This window comes from Heterocephalus glaber, unplaced genomic scaffold, assembly GCF_053883595.1.
Source record: "Heterocephalus glaber isolate CG9 unplaced genomic scaffold, H.glaber_assembly_v1.0 deba00000613, whole genome shotgun sequence".
NCBI lineage: Eukaryota > Metazoa > Chordata > Mammalia > Rodentia > Bathyergidae > Heterocephalus > Heterocephalus glaber.
In genome coordinates, this window is record NW_028258152.1 from 4,579,524 (window position 1) to 4,602,174 (window position 22,651).

The 22,651-nt window shown below is 37.9% G+C and overlaps 1 protein-coding gene across 1 annotated transcript in view; it reads left to right on the top strand.

Moving 5' to 3' along the window:
* The window catches only part of LOC110346579 (IQ domain-containing protein M-like), a 40,060-nt gene that overhangs the window by 9,535 nt on the left and 7,874 nt on the right, over positions 1-22,651 (top strand). Inside the window, exon 2 of the mRNA XM_087205792.1 lies at positions 13,593-13,675. Within this exon, the coding sequence (XP_087061918.1) occupies positions 13,639-13,675 (37 nt within the window). The 5' untranslated portion in view covers positions 13,593-13,638. The remainder of the gene's footprint in view (positions 1-13,592; positions 13,676-22,651) is intronic.

Consider the following 22,651-nt stretch of genomic DNA (forward strand, 5'->3'; position numbering starts at 1 on the left):
ACTTGACATACAGATAAGTGAGGCATATAGGACTCCAGCTAGCCTTGGTCAAAAAAAATCTACACATAGAAATATAATAGTTAGGATTCCAGAAATCCAGCAGAAGAACAAAATTCTACAAGCAGTGAGAGAAAAGAAACAAATCACATACAAAGGAAAGCCCATCAGAATCACAGCAGACTTCTCAATGCAAACCCTCAAGGCAAGAAGAGCTTGGAGTGATGTATTTCAAGCCCTAAAGGAAAACAGCCTCCAACCCACAATGATGTACCCTACAAAACTATCTTTCAAAATTGATGGAGAAATAAGATACTTTCATGATAAAGAGCACCTCAGGAACTTCATGAATACCAAACCAGCACTCCAAAAAATTTTAGACAATACCCTAGGAAAAAACAATGAGGATCACAACCCCAGGAAACCCAGCAGAATGAATCCATTGGGTGTGACAAATTAAATGCAAAGGGGGAGAATCCAACAAAAAGAAAAAGTCATGACAAGGCTTTTAAGACTTTTGACTTCATCTTCCTAATGAGTGTATAATTCAATCTTATTATTGTACTGATTAGTATTTTTCTGATTCTAGAGTTGCACACCATTCCTTGTGCTATACTGGCTATTTATCATGTCTACATTTTAATTGGGTTGTCTATTAATGAGCTCCAAGAATTCTCTATATATTCTGGTCATAGGTTATATGCATTGTAAATAGGGTCTGTTTAAGGACTACTTTTCATTTTATTGATGTCATTTAAAGTTCTAAATTTTGATAGAATCTCATTTATCAATTTTTTTTCTTTTATACATCATGTTTTTTGTATCCTAGGTAGTTCTTGCCTAACCTGAATTCATAAATATTTTCCCTTATAATTTCTTCTTAAAGTTTTATACTTTTAGGCTTTCTTATTTTGGTTCATAGATTCCTTCAAGTTATTTTCATGTATGGAAAAAAAGGGTTGAGATTAATTTTTTATATACAGATACCAGGTGTTTTAGTGCTGTTTGCTGAAGACACTGTCTCTTCCTTGGCTCTTGAATTGAGTTTATATTCTATAAAATGCTAATGTTAAATAATCTTTCAAAACTAAGTGGTGGTTCTATTTCTAGATTCTCTATTTTATTCAAATGATCTATATGTCTTTCCTTACACCAACACTGCCTTGATTACTGTAGCTTTAGAAGAAGTCTTAAAATTGGGTGCTAAACATCTTCCAACACTGTTTTTGTTTTTGTTTTTGGCTTTTCTGGATCCTTTGTACTCCTACATACCTTTTAAATTTCAATATCCAGTTCTTCACTTATAGCAAGTATACACAGACCTGAATTTTTTTATGTACCTTGTGTTTTCTAATCCTGGTAAATTCAAGGACAAGTTCTAGGGGCTCCTAGAGATTTCTTAGTATTTTCTCTGTAGATGATCATTTCATCTACATATAAAGATTTTGCTTCTGTCATGCCAATCTTATCCTAGTTGTGTCATTTTATTGCCAGACTATTTTGGTTTAGACCTATGTTTCAAAGTCTAATGGACAGATGAAGAATAGGCATATATGCCCTTGTTCCCCACTTTAGGAGGGAGAAAGCATTGAATCGTCTCCATTCATAGAAGGAGTTTTTGTTGGAAGTATGGAGTACATGTCTTTGATCTGTTGAGAAGGTTCTGTTCTACTTCTAGTCTCCTGATAGCTTTTACCATGAACAGCTGTAGAATTTAGTCCAATACTTTTTCTCCAACTAGTGACAGGATCATATGGCTTTCTCCTTTCCTCTGTTAAAATGATGACTTTTGGGGGTGGATCGTCCAGTGTGGAACCAACACTGCCATCCCTATAACAAAACCACTGTCTACATCCTGCCAGATCTGACTTCTAATAATTTGTTTTGTTAAACAAATTTCTATCTATGTTCATACCTTTTTCTTCTATTATCTTTATCCAGTTTTAGTTGTAGCACAGTGTTGATTTCCTAAAATGAGTGGAGAAGTGTTCCTTCTTTTTCTGCTTTAAATGTTTAATATAATTTATCAGTTAAAATGTTTATGAGCCTGCTGTTGTCATCTAGGTAGGTTTTCAAGGTAGGAATATACTTTCTTTAATAAGTGCTATTCAAATTTTATATTTCCTCCAGAGTTAGTTTCATTAATTTGTCTTCCAAGTTACTTCTTAGAAGTTGTCAAATTTATTTCAAAACAGATTTTTGTAATATGCTTTCTATATCCTTTTAAATTCTGTAAAATCTGTGGTGATGTCTCCTAGATCTTAATATTGTAATTTAAAAAATGTGTAACTGATATTGTGTAACAGGAAGAAAAGGTCTAAAAGAGCAGGGGAATTGGGAGGGGTAGGGGAAGGGAAAAAAGGGAAAGGAAAAAATATGAGAAGAGGAAAAAAATGGAAACAAGGTCTTTGCAAATAGGGAAGGGTAGAGGGGGTGAAGGGAGGGCAAGGGAAGGGGAAAAAAATAAGAACCAAGATACTCATGTAATGGTACAAGATCCCAATGATGAATGTAACTGTATTTTATACCTAAAATGTACCAATAAAGTTAATGGGGAAAAAAAAATAGAGGCTTGATGACATCAGAAGGTAAATCTATGTGGTAGAAAAGAAAAGAGGTTCAGGTCTGAGCCTGGGATACTCTGGTATGTTAAGGTCAGTCAGATGAGAAGGACCTGGCAGAAGAGGCTGAGAAGAAGGTAAGAGAAGACCTCGGCAGTGGAAGTTCCTGGGAGTCAAATGAAGCAAAGATTTTAATAAAGAGGCAGTGATAAAACACGTAAAATGAAGGTTGTAATGACTTTGATAAATGCAATAGCAAGTTGTGTTCCCCAGAAAGCAGGATGGAGAGGAGCCGTTGGTTTGTTAGGTGAGTGATTTTGGAATCATCATTTTGTGGAAAGACAGGAAAGGAAGAAGAAACTGTCCAGGGGAGAAGGCGGGGTGTGATGGAGTCTGGTGAAGCCCACAGATCCCACTGGGAGCTCTGATGGTGAGAGGACCCTTCAGAGTAGGCCTGAGTTGTGCTAAGTTACCCAGGCCTGCACATACCCCTGGTTCACTAATCACTGAAAGGGGACTGCGCTGGACAGGGGCATACAGTTGGACAGGGTGAGTCCTCAGCCTACTCAATTCTGAGGAAGGTTTGTAGCAGAGGGCTGTTTTCTGATAATACTACCAGCAGCTGGGAATAAGTTCTTCTGGGGGCTCGGGGCGATGCTTCTCAGTGTCCGCTAGAAACAAGTCAGCTAGAGTAGCAAAGGCAGAATCCAAGGAGTGCAGGTTCAAGACACTGGCAAGATAGAAACCGGAAACAAGGGATGTAGATGACTTACGTCTTCATTTCTGTTGCTCACTAGGAAGTGTCTGCTCGTGGATTCATTTTTATTCTTCTTGCTTGGCATCTGGAGTGTACTTTCAATCTCAAAATTCACATCATTTTTTAGTACTGACACTTCAAGTAGTGCTTTTCTTCATTCTTTTTTTCCCCCACTGGCACTTCCTTTGAATACATGCTGGAATCTTTCAATCTTCCCTTTATGTCTTGTGTTATTTCATCTTTTATATCCTCTGTATCTCTTTTTGCTGGCTTTCGGGAAATTCCTCAGTGTTATCTTCTAATTCACCGGCTCTCTTATACTGTGTCTAGTCTAGATTTTATTCCATATATTGAGCTTATAAATTTTTTTAAAGAATATATTTTTGTTTCAAGGGTTCTGATTTGTTCTTTTTAATATTTCTATTTTATTTCTGGCTGGGTTTATATTTTGATATTGTCTTCTTTTAGGAATGTTATTTCCTTCACTGTCTCTTGGTAGAGTCTTAACATACTTATTTTAAGTTATTTTTCATATTCTTTTATGGTTTTCATTTCCTATGGAGTGAATTACTATTCAAATTGTTGATATTATTGGCTGTCTTTTCTAGTGTTAGGTTTGGACGTATGGTTTATTAGTTATAATGTTCTGGCTTATGTAGAACAGGAGTTTTTTTATATTTTTACATTCATTTACTTCTACACTCAGCACTTTCTGATTCACAGTATTCTAGATGGCACCTGGTTTCCTATTTCAGAACCAAGTCTTTTATTGCTTCCTTGAGGGCTCTGTCTCTGTGCTCTGGAGCATATTTCACATCCTGTTTCCAAGTTAGTGGCTGTTGTGCTTGGGTCCTGGTGGTAAAATGTCCATGTTCTCTGCCTGTCCAAATGTGGAGCTTATGGTGAACCCTTGCCTCAAGCACCAGTTGGCAGTTTGTGCTTTCTTCCTTTTCTCGGCCAGTGGTTTGTCCAGGGCCTGGCTGGATCCCCTTGTCACATAGCGACGGTGCTGGATTCTGGTTTTCTCACGGGAGTCGAACTCTAGGTTGCCTCTGCCTGCTCTGGGAGCTGAGGCAGCATCTGCAGCTTCAGTTCCATCACCACTCTCTACTTATTTTCTGTTTTGGGTTCTTGAAGATGCCTGAAAGTACAACTCTGTTTTACTTATCCCCGTCTCACTTCTTAGGCAATGTGTGCCCCTCACTTCATCTTTGTTTTGTTTCAGTCCTTTGTAGAATCCATATCTAGTTATGGGGTTGAGAGTAGAATTTATTATTATGCCTTCTTATGCATGCCATTATTCTTGGTTCAGACTTGGTTCTGAAATAGGAAACCTGGTGGCATTGACAATACTGTGAATTAGGAAGTGGTGAGTGTAGAAGTAAATGAATGTAAAAATATACTAATGCCTTCTCGTGCATGCCCGAATCCCCTTTATTTTCTGTTTGATTATGTGGGCCGATACGGTGCACTCTCCTTCCTTCCTTGAGTTCTTTTTTGTTTTTATGTTATTCCTTCCCTTTTGGGTCTGTTGCTTGTCCCGTTTCTCAGAGAGTTCATTCTCCCTCTTGGCTTTACAGGTCATCTGTTTTCAAAACCTCTGAAATTGACATCTCAAACCTGAAAAGGGACCTAAGAGGAAGTGACAGGTAATGGAAACAATGGGGCCAGGCCTATGCACTGTGCTTAAACATTGTCATACTGACTCAGTTGGTCATGGCAGCACTTTGAGTTACAAGGATTATTATTATTTGTATTTTATAGAAAAAGACCTTAGGCCAAGAGAGTTAAGTAGCTGTCTGAATTTGCCTGGGATCTAGGTGGCTCCTAGAACTCAGGATCCTCAGTTTTAACACCAGGAATGTCCTGGGAAAACTGGGGCAAGTTGGTCATCCAAAGCGTATAGTCAGTGATTCGGAAGTAAGGATCCCTAAGTTTGGATTTAGTCCCATCAGCACTTTCTTTCCTCAATGATTTATACTATCTCCACTGGAATAAAAGAGACTGATTCAGAGAGGTAGGTAGAATTTGTGGTATTAAAAAAATTAATTGAGGGAAAATACCAGAATCTGAATTCTTGTTCCAGTTCATTCAGAAGCCCAGTCTTAAGTTGAAACCACTTCCATCCATCCCTATGTTGCTTTTTCCTCACCTGTAATATGAAGGGCTAACAAGACAGCTCCTGTGATTTTTCTCCAGTTTTAAAGTGGTATTATTTGAAGCTATCCCTTAAATACGAACTCTGCAAAACCATTTCATAGTCCATAAAATTAGTTTTTCAAAGTCATTGAAAGAAAACAAAAGCTGAATGTAGAAGCCAGGTTTTACATATTTCATGATTTGCTGATATGATCTAGTTGTTTAATATCAGTTTTTCTGAGCACAGCATAATTCTATTGAAACAGTTTAACAGTTTTGGCCTTTATTTTATTTAATTTGTTATAATTAACTTTATAGTGTTTTCATTGTTGTCTTTAACTGTTTACATAGTGTCCCAAACATCTCAGCAGGGAACTGCTTCATAAATCAAGTTTTCACTCTTTATTGCTATTTATAAAATGTTAATGACTTCTATTTAAGGCATGTGTGATTAACAGCTGAGAAAATGTACTTTTATAACAGCACTGTTTTAATCTGTGAAAATTACAAGGTAAACAAAGTCACAACATGCCACAACTGTCATTGAAGGCATATCTGCATGTATTGATATGGGAATCTTTGTAAGATATTTTGAAAACATTTCTAATACAATAGAGTACTCAGGAAATACAGCACTATTACCTTTTTGTGGTTGTTGTTCCTGGGCATGTATTCTAACTGGTAGACTTCTAACCAAAATTGCCCAGAAATAGATTTTATTATAAGATGTATCATCTAATATTTTAACATTTTATTCAAGAAACACCTCACTCTCCCTGTTACCAGTATCCCCGACTTCCTTTCTACCAGCATATGAAGGTTAAATTCTAGACTAAAATGGTATTCTGAGGTGAGAAAAATGTGGAATAATGTGAGCCTTTCTAAAACGAGTTTTTGCTGTGTGTGTACATATGTGTGTGTGTGTGTGTGTGTGTGTGTTTACCATTCACTTTGGAACAAAGTATTTAGCTCCCTTATCATTTAGATAATTATGGTCTTCCTATTAAGATAACTGGATAAATAAAATTGAACAAGCAAAGCTTATTAGCCACACTACAAAAATTTATGACAGGTTATCAGTAGTAATGAGATTTCTCAATATATATTAGGAGCTCTGAGAAAACTTAGAAGATTGTAAAACTTTAGGATTTCCTTGAGGGAATGTAAACCAGCAGCTTTTCAGTAGAGCATTTATTACTGTGGCTAGCCATGTGCTCAGTTTTATAGGAGACACAAAGGAAAACAACAACAACAACAACAGCATCAACAACAAAGTTCCTGCCCTGGTGGGGCTTATAATCCAGTCCTGACATTAGTGCTTTTTAGCAAAACTGTGTTTCATATTTATTTTGAGGGAGGGTAAGAAGAAGAAAAATGAAACTATAATAACTAGAATAGTATTTTTCAGTTTTAATGGACCACTCTGAAAAGTTGATACGGTGTGCATTATTACTATTAAGTAAATGTAAATGAAGGTAGAATGGAAAGAAATAGTACCCAGTTCATAACTGTGCAGCTTAGTGCATATTCACAAAGCAAACACTTCATGAAACCACTCTCCCACAAAGAGATAAACATTACAGGCTCTGGAGCCTGTCCTGAGACAGTACACTCTTTTCCCCAAAGTCACCATTATCCTGCTTTATATCGCCATCAGTAAGTGCTGCCTGTGTTTGAACTTTATATTAACTAAAGCTCAGTATATCCTCTTCATGTTGACTTGGTTCTTTGAAGAGTACGTGTATCATTTATGTCTTTGTGTATATTTGCTCATCCTCACAGCTGTGAAATATCCCATTATATAAATAAAATGCAAATTATCTATTTTGCTCTCATTAGGCATTTGGGTTGCTTATAGTATTTAGTGGTTACAAAATACTGCTACTATGATCATGCTTAGATGTGGCTTTTGTAAACCCTATAAGCTTTCTGTTGGGAGTCAGAGGGCTGTGTCCTAAGTATAGATTTAGTTTTTGAAGAACTGTCAATTAGTTTAGTAAAATTACCAATTTGTACTCCAATAAGTAGTAAATGAGTATATCAGTAGCTTTATATCCTCATTAACACTAGATATTTTTAAAAAGTCATATTTTTGGATGTCTAGTAGTTGTCATCTTACTTCATGTCTCCTGGATGACAAGTAAGTTTTGAACATTTTTCAACATGTTTATTTCCCAATTGAAAGTCTCCCTTGCAAAGTGTCTCTTGTAGTCTTTTGTCTATTTGTACATTAAAATGTCTTTTTCATTAATTTGTAAAAGTTATTTCTTTTGTACATGGTATATTTGTACTTATAATTTTGGATGATGTGGGCACTGAAATTCAGTATATTAATTGCCTCAAGTAGTTGATCTCTTTACTCAGGTGTGGCTCCATCTGACATGTGTCCTTTGCTCTATAAGATAATTCCACTTGTCATTGTGACAAGTAGTCTAAACTTAGCCATCCCAGCCCATCATCCCCACTGGTGATCTTTTATTCTAAGTAACTTTCAGTGTACGTGCTCACTGTTGCCAAATCATACTTCTAATGTGTTGCTATATCAGATTCCTAAAATAAGATCACAGAAAAACTCCATAGCTTCTTGGATATGTCTCAGAAGGATCAGTTTTCTTTTACCCATAAAGAGAGGCAAAGATGAAAAAAGGAATATGTTTCAGCTAGGCAGAGTGATTTAAATAATTTTGCCTTATAATGAGTGCATGTTCTCAGTTTAGCATCTCCTTTTTAATGAATTAAAAACTGGAATAAAATTAATCACTTTCTTTTGTGATTTAAATATTTAAATATTTTATCTAAGACTGGAAGTTTTTAGGATTTCTTAATTAAAGTGTGTCCATGTTTGACTTCTGGGGAGTAGAACACAATATCACTTTTATGAAAAAGTGAAATCTTACATCTAGAAGGCAATGATAACACCGAATTTCTCAGCCTGTTGCAGTTGAGGGTGGGTGGGAGTGAGGGGCACTTCAGGGGGAGGCTCTGAGACCCCCTTCCTTCAGAGCAGTCCAGATGTACACCTATGGTTCTCTTTGCCTGCTGAGAATTATTTGAAATACAGGCTGAAGGTGCTGTTTATTTTAAATCCCTTTTTCTAGACAAGGATATAGATCTCAGAGGTTCAGTGGTTTGTCCGAGCTCATACACTTTGGCAATGACAGGATTGGGACTGAAATCCAAGATTTCTGCCACCACAGTGCACCTATACTGATGGTTTGTGGTAGGGAAGAGAAATATCCTAATGACTCAGTTATGTTCTTTTCCCTCCCAGTTCCTGATGCTGGGTAATATGTTACCATGAGTAGGTTAGAGATTTAGAAGGCATGTCTGCATCAAGAAAGGAGTGTTCTTCCTCTTGCTTGCTACTGTGGCATGTGGCTTCTGAGCTCCCATCTTACCTGACATTCTTGCTCATAAAGGATTTCTTTTCTGTCTCACCTTATGGCTCTAATTTGGTTCATAAATTTGAGTATGCAGTTATCAATCTTCTATTCTTCTTTTACTTATCATGCATTTGCCCATTTTAGATATCTGTTATTGCCCCTTTCATTTTGCTCCTAGCTGGGACTTGTTCTGTTTTGGTTTCTTGACCTGCTCTCCTTTCTTGTTTCTTACTCTTACTGTTTGGTGACATAAGATCTGGTAGTTTGGTCAGGGGGATCAGAAGACTTGTCAGAGGGAAGTTTTCTGGAAGCAAATGTGGAAAATGACTAACATAAGGGTCCGTGTTGACTTGAAGAAGAAAAAATAGAGGGTGGGAACTCATCCTTAACACAGAATGGAAACAGTAACACGGACAGGGCCTGGAAGTCAGAGTTGAGAGGGAGTGACCAGGGCTGAAGCAGAGACTTGAGGGGGAGCCCTTGCCTGGAGTGCTTTTCTTCATTTCCTGCTCCAGAGCTGCCTCAACATAAGAAAGGGGAGAAGGACAGAAGAGAGGAAGGAATCCCTGACCGAACTGTTGATTTCTAGGATTTTTAAAAACATAGTATACTAAAGCAATGTAGTGTTAGGGCTGTAGAAACTGATGGGACCTTTGGGGGGGTCCTCTTGTCCCACAATTCTATTATGTGCCCAAGGAAACAGAGGCCAAGAGAAGTGAAGGAAGGCCCTTGACTCAGTTCTGGATGGAGCTGTGGAATGCCAGCCCTGTGCTTCTCATCCATATTCACTCAGATTCATGAGAGAAGAGAGCCCAGGGCCCAGGCTGTGCTTTGCTTCAAATGGAGTCAGAAGCCATGGAAGGGAAATTATGTGAACTGATTTGCAAGAAGATGCTTTTGCTGCAGGAAGAATGAATTGGAGCAGCATCAGAGTGGAAATCGAGAGAGTATCCAGAAGGCTATTCCAGTGATCCAGGAATGGTGTGATTATATCTGGGAGGAAGGTAAGGTGGGAAGATGCAGCTCTGTTTTGAAGACTGTGGAGTGAATATGGTAGACAGAAATACAGCCTCCTGTAGTGGGTAGAGATAGGAACAGTTTCTGAGATAGCTACATGGGGAGAATTATAAGTGGAATTGAAGGTAGGAGGGTTTGGCTAGAGGGAGAGTAGAAAAATAAAGACTTGGTCTCATGTGCCCTTATATTAACTTGAAACTGTCTTCAAGATCCCTGGAAATAGCCCATTTCCCTGCTTCCTGCCACGTAACAGTGTAATTTTTGCCTCCAGGTACTTAATTATAAAGAATATTGTGTTAATCAGCTTTCTGTCACTCTGATAAATCACTTATTAGGAGGAAAGGTTTATTTTGGCTCATGGTTTCAGAAGTTTCAGTTCATCGTTGCTCCATCACTTTGGGTCTTTGATGACACAGTACATCATGATGGGAGCGTGTTTTAGAGGAATGCTACTGACCAAAGCAGGTGGCCAGAAAACAAAAAGAGAAGAAGGGGCCAGGGTCTCAATATCCTCTTTGAGGGCACAGCCCCAATGACCTAACTTCTTTCCACTAGGCCCCTCCTATTATAGGTTCTACCATCTCTGAATACCATCAGGCTTGAGACCAAACTTTCAACACGTGATTTTGGGGGACATTTGAGATCCAAACTAGACTACTGGCTTAGTTCCCTCATTGCTGGGCCAAAATATCTAAGTACCACAAAATAAGGGAGGAGAGGTCTATTTTGGCTCATGTTTTTAGCCCGCAGTCTGCTGGCTCCATAGCAGAAAAGCATGGGAGAGAGGCATGGCAGAGAAGAGCTGCTCAGCATAGCAGCCAGGAAGCAAGAGAAAAGGAATGAAAGGTGGGAAGGAGAAGCCTTCCAGGTCACCACTCGTCTGACCAGACCCCACCTCCTAACAGCAAGCCCGTTATAAGCCCCATAATCTAACCTCCTTCCAAAAGTCCCACCTATGGATGCATAAGGCTCGTGGGGGACATCTAGATATAAACCACAAGTAGATATTATGGAATGATAAGCATTTTTAGTCATCTACGTTAAGAAGATCAAGCTGAGGGGATAAGGTAGGAAATAGCTTCTACTTTTGTTTGTCTTTATTCATGTAAAAATGGAATTAGAAAGCATTAGCATTCCTGTTGCCCAGTTTAGGAGAGCCTTGAGTTACACCTGCTGGAGAAGACAGGGACTTACGAATGCGCTAAAGGGGCCACATGAGAGCAGGCAGGGGATCCCTGTCCAGCATGCTGTTGCCGTAATAGCTCATTCTACAAATATTTTTGGGATGCTTCTTCATGATAGGTTTTTTTCCAGGTACTAGGAGTAGAGCAGGGAGAAAAATAAATTTCTTGCCTTTATAGAAGTTGTGTTCTAGAACACTAGTTATATCAGTACTTGTTCAAAATACTGAATCTTTCATTGTCCATTTCAGCAGCAGAAAATAAACTCTTTGCTCGAATTAATCACACTACTTCTTGCTCCCCAGCCTCTTGCATTCGCAACTCCATTAATTTGCTGTGCTTTCATGTGCCTGCCTTCTCTTCCTCATAGATGAACAAATCTGACCCGCTCAGAACTAGTATTCCATGCTATAGTGTATGCTGGCTTGAATCCAGGGTGGGTTGGTTAATGCTTGTCTCGTTCTCACTACGACCCCTGTATTTATTCTTTCAGAAATAGCCCAGTCCCCCTGAACTCCTCCTGTCACCTTCTCAGCCCTTGGTATTGTCATCTCCATTTGAATTCATGGCCCTCATGTTTATAACACTTAATTCATAAGGTGTGAGACTCTCTTATGACATCTGGTGTGTAGTTGTTTGTATCTTTACTTAAAATAACTATATGTTTTGCCCTTTCTTCCAAAATAGGTGGCCAGCCGCTTGTGCGACTTGGGCACTAGATACATATTTATTAAGTGATCAGTGCTTCCTGAGGAACTCACAGTCTTGTAGCTGTCTGTGGGGGACTTAAAGTGGAGAGCACACTGTTTTCTGATTTTGCCACTGTGCCCGTCTCTAAGTAATTCCGATATAAGGCCTTTCCTCACGCCCTTCTCCCTTCTCAGGGTTTTCACCCATCACCTCAGTCTTGGGAGGCAGTACCATGACAGCACCTTGTATGATGCTTGGCCAGTTTCCTGCATTGAAAGGACAGTGGGATGTTTTGCTTGCCAGCCATTTAATGTAGGATGACACTTCTGGCACACCGAATTAAGTTGGAGGAACCAGCAGCCCCAGAGAAGATTCCATTTCTATGGAGATTCAAACAAGAAAATGACAGAGCACAAAACAGTTTAATTTTCCTCTTATATTTAAATGTAGAAAGACAGTAATTAAAGCAAACCAGAATATGAGTTCTGATTGTTAATTGCTGAGGGAGGTGCAGCATTTTCATTTATCCAGGTTTATTTGCAGAACTAGGCAGACAAGGTACATGTTCGGTGCTGTTGCCCATGGTATAATTCTGACAATTTGAACATTCATCTTTTTGGATGTTTCAGTTTTATTTTAAAACTGTAACTGCAGTAGTTTTCTTTCCTCTGAGTGATGCTGAAGGAATGTTATAGCTCTTTATCTGAAAACCTGTGGCTCTGGAGTCATGACTTTCACAGGGCAAAGCTGGCTTACATGATTAGTGAAATAATCCCCCAAATATTTAACAGGTCTTGAGTATTTCACTCATAGCTTATTGGTTGAGTCAGCCAACTGAACAGTTAGTTATACTGACAGTTTTAGGACAAGAGGTACTTCGGGCTCCTTAAAGGATTTATTATTCCCATTTTTAATTATAAAGATGTGTCGTTGCACAGTACTATGCATCAGTGTAGCTGATGTTGAGTCCTAGTTAGATGCATGAGGGAAGTGGGATTCAGACCTAGGTTTAAGAACAGATATGATATCAATAAATGTACATGAGAGAACAGGGCATTTGTGTAGAATACTAACATAAATTGAAGCTTGAAGACAGGAGTGTGTAAGGTGTGTGCAGCTATTAATTCGACATTACCAGGAAAGTAGTGAGCAATCAGATGAGCTTGCTTGGGTCTTAGGCTCCAATGTCTGGTTGTGTGTTCTGTCCTTGGCACTGATAGCTATTTATGTTGATAATTTACTTTACTTCTCGGAGTTCATTTCCACATCTGCCATATGTGGGACAGTCGTTCCTGTCAGACTGCTTTATGTTTCATTGCTAGGACAAAACACACAGGGTAGACTAATCATAAAAAGAGAAGAGATTTATTTGGCACACAGTTTGGAGGTGCAGGGGTGTGGTGCTGCTTCTGCCCAGCTCTGCTGAGGGCTCCATCGGCTGTGTCACGTTACAGCAGGAGTTCATGTGAAACCAAGAAATGGCTTCTCAGAGGAAGGAAGTCCAAGAGTCTGGAATGCCACATTCACTCGGATGACATGTCTCAGGTGACCTAGAGACCTAACGCTAGGCCCAATTCTTAAATATTCCATCCCACCATCACCTTCCAGGGGACCAAGCCTCCAACACATGAATCGTCGAGGGACACACTTAAACCTTTCCAAATCATAGTGTGGGCTGTTTGGAGCTAGTAAGGTAATGTGTGTACAAGCACTCCATAAACTGTAGAGCCCTACCCAACAAAGCACTGGAGGTTTTAGAGTAAAAGAATAATGTGTAGAATCATTAATTGCTCATCTACTTATGAGTGATGAAAGAAATAGCTAAATATTAATCAGCACTGAATTACTTCATGTTACTGTATTTAAGGACTTGGAGCTCACCCTTCCAAGAAAGATCATCCTAACTGCCCATCATGGGTACAGCAGAGGCTCTGCCTGAAAAAGCAAAATGTGAGTATCCGTTTCTTGCCTGATTACTTGATACACAGTGTGTGACACTTCAGCTCTTTTAGAATCTTTTCTGTTAATTAATATCCCTCTGAGGACTACACTTAGGATACATCCCATCCCCTTTAAGTATAATCCACTTCTGACAGGTCTGTCTCAAGTTTTAATTTAGAATGATGTATAATATGGTATCCAGTAGTTATATGTGGCTACTCAGTGCTTGAAATGCGGTTAGTGAAATAAAGGAACTGAATATTTAATTTTAGTTTCAATTTTTAAAAGGATAATTAAGTTATTGGAAAAGTTTTAAACATGCTTGGAACAACTTGGATATGTGAATTTATTTTTTCAAATGAATATTTTACAAAATCAAAAGACAGATCAAATATTTCTGGTAAAAATGTAGCGTCGAAGTTGAGATTTTATAAGTGTAAAAAATGTACAGAATTTTGAATGCAGAACAAAAAACAGGAATGTGAAAGATCTCATTAATTTTTAATGTTAATTATTGTTGAAATGATATTGTTTGGCTATATTTTATCATACATTATTACAATTAATTTCACTTTGCACTTATTTTTAATGTCTGCTAGAAAACTTTAAATTACATATGTGGATCACATTATATGTCTTTGAGCTACCATTAACAAATAAAAGTTGTATATATTTAAGGTGTACAACTTGATGTTTAGATACATATATTACCTGTCTAGCTAATTAATATGTCAGTTGCCTCATATAGTTACCTTTGTGTGTTTGTGTGCATGTGTGTATGGTAATAATACTTCAGATCTATTCTCTTAGCAGATTTCATTGTTATTAACTACACATTTTTTTCTTTTAGAGATGATCTAGATTTGGTAACAATACGAGCAATCCTAAATTTGGCTGAGAAATATAGTGCTGCACGTAGAGCTGAGGTCATCATTCCTCTGCTATGTCTCATTGGCTTTTGTGGCCCCCAACATGGTATTAGCCACCTGACATCTGCCCAGGGAACTGTATTATACAAAAAATACATTTCATTTGTATAAGACAGTACATGTCATTTGTGTAATACAGTTTCTTTTCAATTGCAAAATACAGTACATTTTTAAGATGGAGAAGGTTGAAGGGGAGGAAGATCCAGGAACTAGAGGAGGAATGTTCTCTAGTTTTATTTTGCCTTTAGATCATGTCCATAATTACTTAAATTATATTTGAAGTTACAATGCTAGGGGCTTGGAATTCCCCTGCACTTTCTTAGTAGCCTAACCCCAGAGAAATAACACAGAGTGGTTCTGACAGTGGGGTGTACTGTAAAATTTCTGTGTGGTATATAGGAAACTTATTAATCATTTTTGTAGCCTAGAAAGTAGATAGTTCGCTAAAGATAATCAGGAACAGAGAAAAGGAGAAGGGAGGAAAAGTGTATGAAAGAGATTATCCAACAAAATGCCTTTAATGTGGAACTGAAGAGGTAGGTCTTAATACAGAATGCATTGTAGAAAAAATTTGTTGATAACCATATGCCCATCTAAATGTGAGTTTCATTTCATTCTTTAACTCTTTTTTTTGAGAAGAAATTAGAAACAATTCATTTTTTTTTACTTACCTGTAAAAATGAATTGAACATAAACATTTATTTCAAGTTTTTGTTGAGCGTTTCTATTCACTCTCCACCTTACAGAACTCTTTACCTTAGAACTGTGCACCGTGGTTCCAGCTCTTCCCATCTCCAGCTGCTTTGTACAGCTCCTCACCAACTCCTTCCTGTTCTGAGCCTTCCCTCCATCTGAACCTGCTTAAAAAGCAGATTCTTTTTGAAACAATATCTCATTAGAGATTTTATATTCAAACTTTAGTTTGTTTTTCACTTGTTGGGTATAGGAACAAGAAAAGGAATTCTTTCCTGCAAATTAAAACTTAGGAAGAACTCAGATATGTAAAATAGAGGAGGCCTGAGCTACTCTGATTGAAAGAAGGAAGAACCCTCAAGGCATATAAGATTAATGAAGCACAAATGTAAAAACACTGCTTAAGTCTGGATTTGATTCACTGTGTTATTTCTCTTGGGACATTTCTGATTTAAACCTTATCTCTAATAATATAATGTAAAGTTTTATCTCTTTAAAGGGAAATTGAAACTTTAGTGAGCTGGCAGTTTTGGTGCTTTATGTTATCTCCTAGTATAGTACGTTTCTTACTGAAAGTCATGACATTTATTTACAAAATATTCTGGCAGTAGACTCTTCAGCACCCAGAATGTAGGGCTATGTATCTAGTGTCTTATTGATTTTAGCACATTTCCCATCAAACAGCACCTAGCATTTATTATGTACATAATGAGCTCCTGCAGAATGAGTCCCATTGTGCCTGAGGCTGAGTTGGGGGGAGGATGCTTTTCTAACACGTATGGAATCAGACACAGTTATGCATTCACTCTGATTTTATACAGAAGGATGGCCTGAGCCACGTGGCCACATCTTTGTTCAGGATTATATTCTTAGCAAATTTTTGCAAAGCCTCTCTGGAAATATAGTCTTTCAGTGGGAAAGATGGAAACCCTCTGAATGTGCTCAGTTATTTTTTATGCTTATGACAAACACATGTTTGCAAGCTCTTGGGTCTTTCTGAATGCAGGAAGGACTTGCTCAATGATTGTTATCCAGAGATGGCTCATTCCCTGTCATTCTCTCCGTAGCTAGATTTTCTTTTTGTATCATCACTTCAGAGGTTTACTGGAGCAACCATATAGAAGCCCTAAAGCAGTGAGAGAATGCTGCAATTTATGAACTATCATAGCAATAACATTAAACTGATGATATATAGAGAATGAGTCTTTGTTTAAAAAGAAAATAAATGTAAGGAATTATTTTAGACTGGTGAAAACTCTTGACATTAGAGGCACTCACATCCTTTTCCCCATGGAAATGTTAATAATTGTTTTAGGTCAGTTTAATATGACCGTTTCAACCTCTTCATGAACTTCATTGTAAAACATCTGCTGGCAATAATTCATTATATCTTTTTGAGGATTTAGTAACTTGAAGAATTCTAGGGATGAAGAGATTTTATTATCTGTGAACAGATTACTTAGTTTTGGATAAAACACTGTAATAAGGCAATTCATTCAAACTAAATTAGAAAATTGTCTGCTTTTTTGCTATTGAAGAAATGAGGATTGGCTAATGGAATCATTAAACACTGTTAAGAGATAAGTCCAGTGATAGTACCATAATAACGCCAATAGTGACAATAATTGGTTGCACTTACTAAAAGCTTATTATGTGCCAGGCACTGTGCTAACTGCTGTGTTACAGTGTCTCAATGATTTCTCTTACTCTGTGACATCAATTAGTTGTAGCCTTATTTCACAAGTGAGAAAACTAAGGCTGAAGATAAAGTAAGGTTGATGAGCAAATTTGAATCCAAACACAATTGTGTGACTTAGGAATGAGAACTCTTAATCATTCTATGGTATAGAGTTATAAGAAAACAAAGCCCTAAGTATTGATGTCCTAACAGAGAAGGGCCAGGCACTGACAACTTCCTGTTAGTAATTTGTAGTGTGCACTTGAGTGTAAAAAGTTGCATGTGTACACAAGTATGTATATATATCTTTGTGAACAGAGAAGCAGGAGTCTCAGATCTTATTAGATGGATGGATTCTTAATGGCTGGGTTGATTACTTTCTAATAATTTTATACTCATGTATTAAAAATATACACATTTTTGGATATTATAAAACTAAAGAGAAAAACTGGCATGGCCTTTTCTAAGGCATTGAGTTATGAATTATCTTGTACCACCTTGGGAATTTAATGCTTTTCTCCAAGGCTATTTATAGAAGAAATCAGAATAGCTGCCTTGCACGACACTTGACAACAAGGGTGAATGACTGTGCACAGGCCTTCAGTGGAGCTGCCGTCAAGATCCCCGTGAGCCCGCTGCTTCTGACCTTGGCTGCCTTTCTCTGCCCCTTTATGAGCAGCACCAGGCTTTGAAGCTTATGGTCTGACTGTGAGAATGCACCATAACAGGACCTCCAAGTGTCTGACTCTGCTTGCTGCCACCACAAAGGCCCTCAGGTTTGCCAGGGTGCACACAAGCTTCTGCATGATTTCCCAGGGGACAGGTGGCACTTGTGGGTGGGCACACTGTTCAACTCTAAAGACCAACTGGGAAGAAAATGGTATCTTTCAAACTTAATTCCTCCATCAAAAGCTTATTTTTGGTTACTGGGGGAAAATCAGAAGAGCTCTATTAGCACATTAAATGACAACAGGGCTCAGGGGCACTGGCTTAAAATGAGCATCAGTGAATGTACTTCACCAGGGTGACCAGCCAAGTGTCAGGAGTCTCCAGTCTTCCTAGGGAGTGCATGGCCTCAGGAATAGCAGCAGATTGTAGCAAAGGCAGCAGGTGATTCAAGAGAGCAGAGCCTGTGTAGGCCCACAGCAGAGGTATGCAGCTTTGGGGGGGCGCTCAGGGCCTCTGCACCTCAGCTTCTCCTGTGCAGGAAGACTGGCCATCTTCATGGCCTTTGGTGAAACAGACCTGATGGTTTTACAAAGTCCTAGTTCCAACCAAAACAGTAACCTAACGTTTCATTATATTGCTCGTCACATGCATGGTGCACAACAATATTGTTATTATAAGTAACTGCACTTAATTATAAGGAAGATTTGATTAATGAGAAGAGAGCAATTAACAGAGGATAGGATTGTCATGAAAAGAGGCAAAACAGGACAAGTTGTGGAGTCACACCTGGGAATATCTCATTGTCTTTCCTCCAGGAAGGACGTGCTCTGGCAAGAGGCCTCTCAAAGCTGAATTAGAATTTGGTTAACATCTGATGAAACTGACAGTTCAAATTTCTGAACTCTTGTTTCTTCCATGTGAGGACAGTAACTCTTAGGCTCTGAACTGGGAAATCCACACACATCATTTTGTAATTTACACATGAGTTTGTGTTCCATTCTGGACAAAGAAACGTGTGCATGAAGTCTTGACAACTGTTGTTTGTCGAGTAGAAGGAAACATGCCACCAATCGATATGTAGTTCTGATGGAATATGTAGTTGGAATGTGTAGTTCTGATGTGGGCAATTGTAGTGGTAAAGCACTGAGAACAAGAGGAGGTGTCCTTCTTTCTAGAATACCTGTAGATGCCCAACTCCAGTTCTGTTACCTTGACTAGGGCTCTAGACACACTTCCACTCCTCACTCAGCCTGTTTAACTTGGGTGGACGAGAGCGGGGTGGAGAGCACCCCACTCCTTTATTGCTAGAGTCCCTCTCACAGGCTTTTTCTTGAGTCTCACATTGTAACAGCAACGTGCGGCCCATGAGTCTCCATGGTGAGAAGCAAAGGGTTATTCTGTGTGGGAATGAAGAGGGAGTTTTACCCTAATAATACTTTATTGTGAAAATTTAAACAGCAAATTTGAAAGAATGTTGAAACAGCACTTGTATATTTACCACCCAGTTCTTACCAATAGTGTTTTACTGTACTTGATTGGTCACCTCTCCATTCATCAGTCGACATCTGTATCAGTCAGAAGTCAGTATTTGTTTATAATTTTTCTATAACTATGTAACATTTATATCTAACATTTGAATATATAACTACTTATAAAATTGTAATGTAAAATTTACATAAAATGAAATGCAGAAATCTTAGATGTACGTTCCTTGAGTTATGTTCATTGCATATCCCTGTGTAATCCATACTCTATCAAGGCATAGAATATTACTATCATCTCAGAAATTTCTTTCATGTTCCTTATTAGTAGTTAATTTTTGATACCATGTAATGGAAGAATCACTGCTCTGTTCATTCCTATCATAGATTAGTTTTGTTTTCTCTAGAATTTCATATAAATGGAACCATACAATATATGCTTTTAGGTGTAAGGTTGCTTTAATTTGATATAATGTTTTTGAATATTTTCCACATTGTTGAGGATGTCAATAGTTTGTTTCTTTTAAAGCTAAGCAGGTTTTTTTGTATCAGAATACCACATTTTGTTTATCAATTCTATTGTTAATACACATCTAGGCCATTTCCAATTTATGAGTAAAGATGCTGTGAACATTCTTGTGCAAAATTTTGTAAATATCCTTCCATATTCTGTGGTACATACCTAGAAGTGGTAAACGCTGGGTCACTTGTCATACCTATTTCAAACAGATTTTTCTGTTTTATATTTCTACCAGCAGCACATGAGGCCTTCAATAACTTTACAGCCTTACCAAAATTTTCTTATACTACTATTTTATTTTGCTGGTGTAGATAGGCATGTATTTATGCACTTTTTCATTTGTAAAATCAGTTTTGCTAAGGTAATATATTAGTTTACTTATCAAGGTACTTGGGCAGAATCTTAAAGTTGCTACAATGTTTATGAAAACTGTAACATGATGAAAATGCAACTTGTCAAACCAAAGGAAATAAAAATTTTGGGTAGTGTTTCAAATTGTCTTGTGAACAGTAGTTTCTTAAATGTGTTGATTTGGATAAAAATGAAGGTCAGTTCTCAAGATCTGTGTTAGTCATAAAATGGATGAATGCAAAAACACCTTGTGATTTCATGTGGAATTATTAAAATTAGGTTTACTGAGTTATTGACCTAATGGGGATGCTAATATGTATTGGTTAGACTACATCAATTTCACATTTTAATTATTTATTTATTTTTTAAATTACATTCTTTTATTGGTACATTGTAGGTATACAACACAATTACATTTCTCATTGGGGATTGTACCTTTACATGATGCATCTTGGTTCTTATTTTTTCCCCATTCCTAGCCCTCCCTTCACCCCCTCCACCCTTCCCTATTTACAAAGACTTTATTTCCATTTTTTCCGTTTCTCATCATTTTTCCTTTCCCTTCTTTCCTTTCCCCTGCCCCTCCCATTACCCCTACCCCTTTAGACCTTTTCTTCCTATTTTGCATTATTGATTATTCATTCTAATCATTGGTACATTTTAGGTATACAATATAATGACATTCATCATTGGAAATTTGCACCTTTACATAGTCTCTCTTGGTTCTTATTTTTCACCCTTGCCCAGCCCTCCCTTCAACCCCTCCATTCCTCTCTATTTACAAAGATTTTGTTTCTATTTTTCCATTTTCTCATATTAATCCCATTCCTTTCTATCCTTTCCCCTAGCCCTCCCACTTCCTTCCCCTTTGCCCCTTTTCTTCCTATTTCACATTACCTATTATACATTTAGTCCTTATTTACACTTTCAGATTCTGACACCAGAGAAACTATTTGGTATTTACACATGTGTGTCCTATTTATTTCACTTAAGAGTTGCACCTCAGTGTGCATCCACTTAGCTATAAATATCTCTAATTTCTCATTTTTTATGGCTGAGTAGTACTCCATTTTATTAAAAAAACCACATTTTCTTTATCCAGTCTCCAGTTGATGGGCGTTTGTGCTGTTTCCAAGTTTTAGCTGTCACAAACTGTGCTGCTATCAACATGGGTATACATATATCACTGTGGTATGATTCTTTTAATTCTTTGGGGAAGATCCCCAGCAGTGGAATAGCGGGGTCAAATGGGACTTCCAGTCCTAGTTCTTGAGGTATCTCTATACTGATTTCCACAGTGGTTGCACCAGTCTACACTCCCACCAGCAGTGGAGCAGGGTTTGTCTTTCCCCACAGCCCCGCCAGCATTTATTATTGGTTGATTTCATGATAGCAGCCATTCTTTCTGGAGTGAGGTGGAATCTCAGTGTTGTTTTCATTTGCATCTCTTGAATGACCAGTGATGTTGAACATTTTTTCATGTATTTATTTGCTATTTCTATTTCTTTGTGCGAGAAATGTCTGTTCATTTCAGGTGCCCATTTTCAGATTGGGTCTTTAAATTTGGGAGGTTTGATCTTTTTAAGTTCTTTATAGATTCGAGATAGTAGACCTTTGTCTGAGGAAGAGCAGGTGAAGATTTTTTCCCACATTGTGGGTTGTCTCTCCACACTGCTGGTGGTTTCTCTTGCTGTGCAGAAGCCTTTTAATAAGAAGAGATCCCATTTGTTGATTGTTTGTGGGAGTTTGTGGGCGACTGAGGTTTTGTTCATAAAATCTTTTCCTACATCGATGTCTTCAAGGGTTCTACCTAACCTCTGTTCCAACTGGTTCAGAGTTTCTATTTTAATATTTAAATGTTTAATCCATTTTGATTTTAGTTTAGTGCATGGTGAGAGATATAGGTCTAGTTTTAATCTTTGGCAAATTGAAGCCCAATTTTTCCAGCACCATTTATTAAAGAGGCTATCTTTTCTCCAGTGAGGATGTTTGGCTCCTTTATCGAAGATGAGATGGCTGAGTGTGTCTGGCATTGTTTCTGCATCTTCTAATCTGTTCCACTGATCCTCAGGTCTGTTTCTTTGCCAGTACCATGCTGTTTTTATCACTGTAGCTTTGTAGTATAGTTGCAGGTTGGGGATTGTGATACCCCCTGCCATGTCTCTGTTACCTAGAATTGCTTTTGCTATTATGGGTCTCTTCTTGTTCCCAATGAATTTTTGGATTGTTTTCTCGAAGTCTATAAAGTATGCTGCTGGGATCTCAATTGGAATTGCATTAAATCTATATAGCAGTTTTGGAAGTATGGCCATTTTCACTCTGATAATCCTTCCTACCCAGGAGCAGGGGATGTCTGTCCATTTTCTGATATCATCTTCAATCTCTCTTTTCAGAGTGCCATAGTTCTCAGAGTAGAGGTCTTTGATTTCTTTTGTTAGGTTGATTCCCAGCTATTTCAGTTTTTTGGATGCTATTGTGAAAGGAATTATTTTCCCTATTTCTCTCTCAGTGAGTCTGTTGTTCATGTAGAGGAAAGCTATTGATTTTTGTGTGTTGACCTTGTAACCAGCTACTTGACTGAATTTGGTTATGAAGTCTAGAAGACTTTTGGTGGAGTTCTTGGGGTTTTCTACATAGAGTAACATGTCATCTGCAAATAATGAC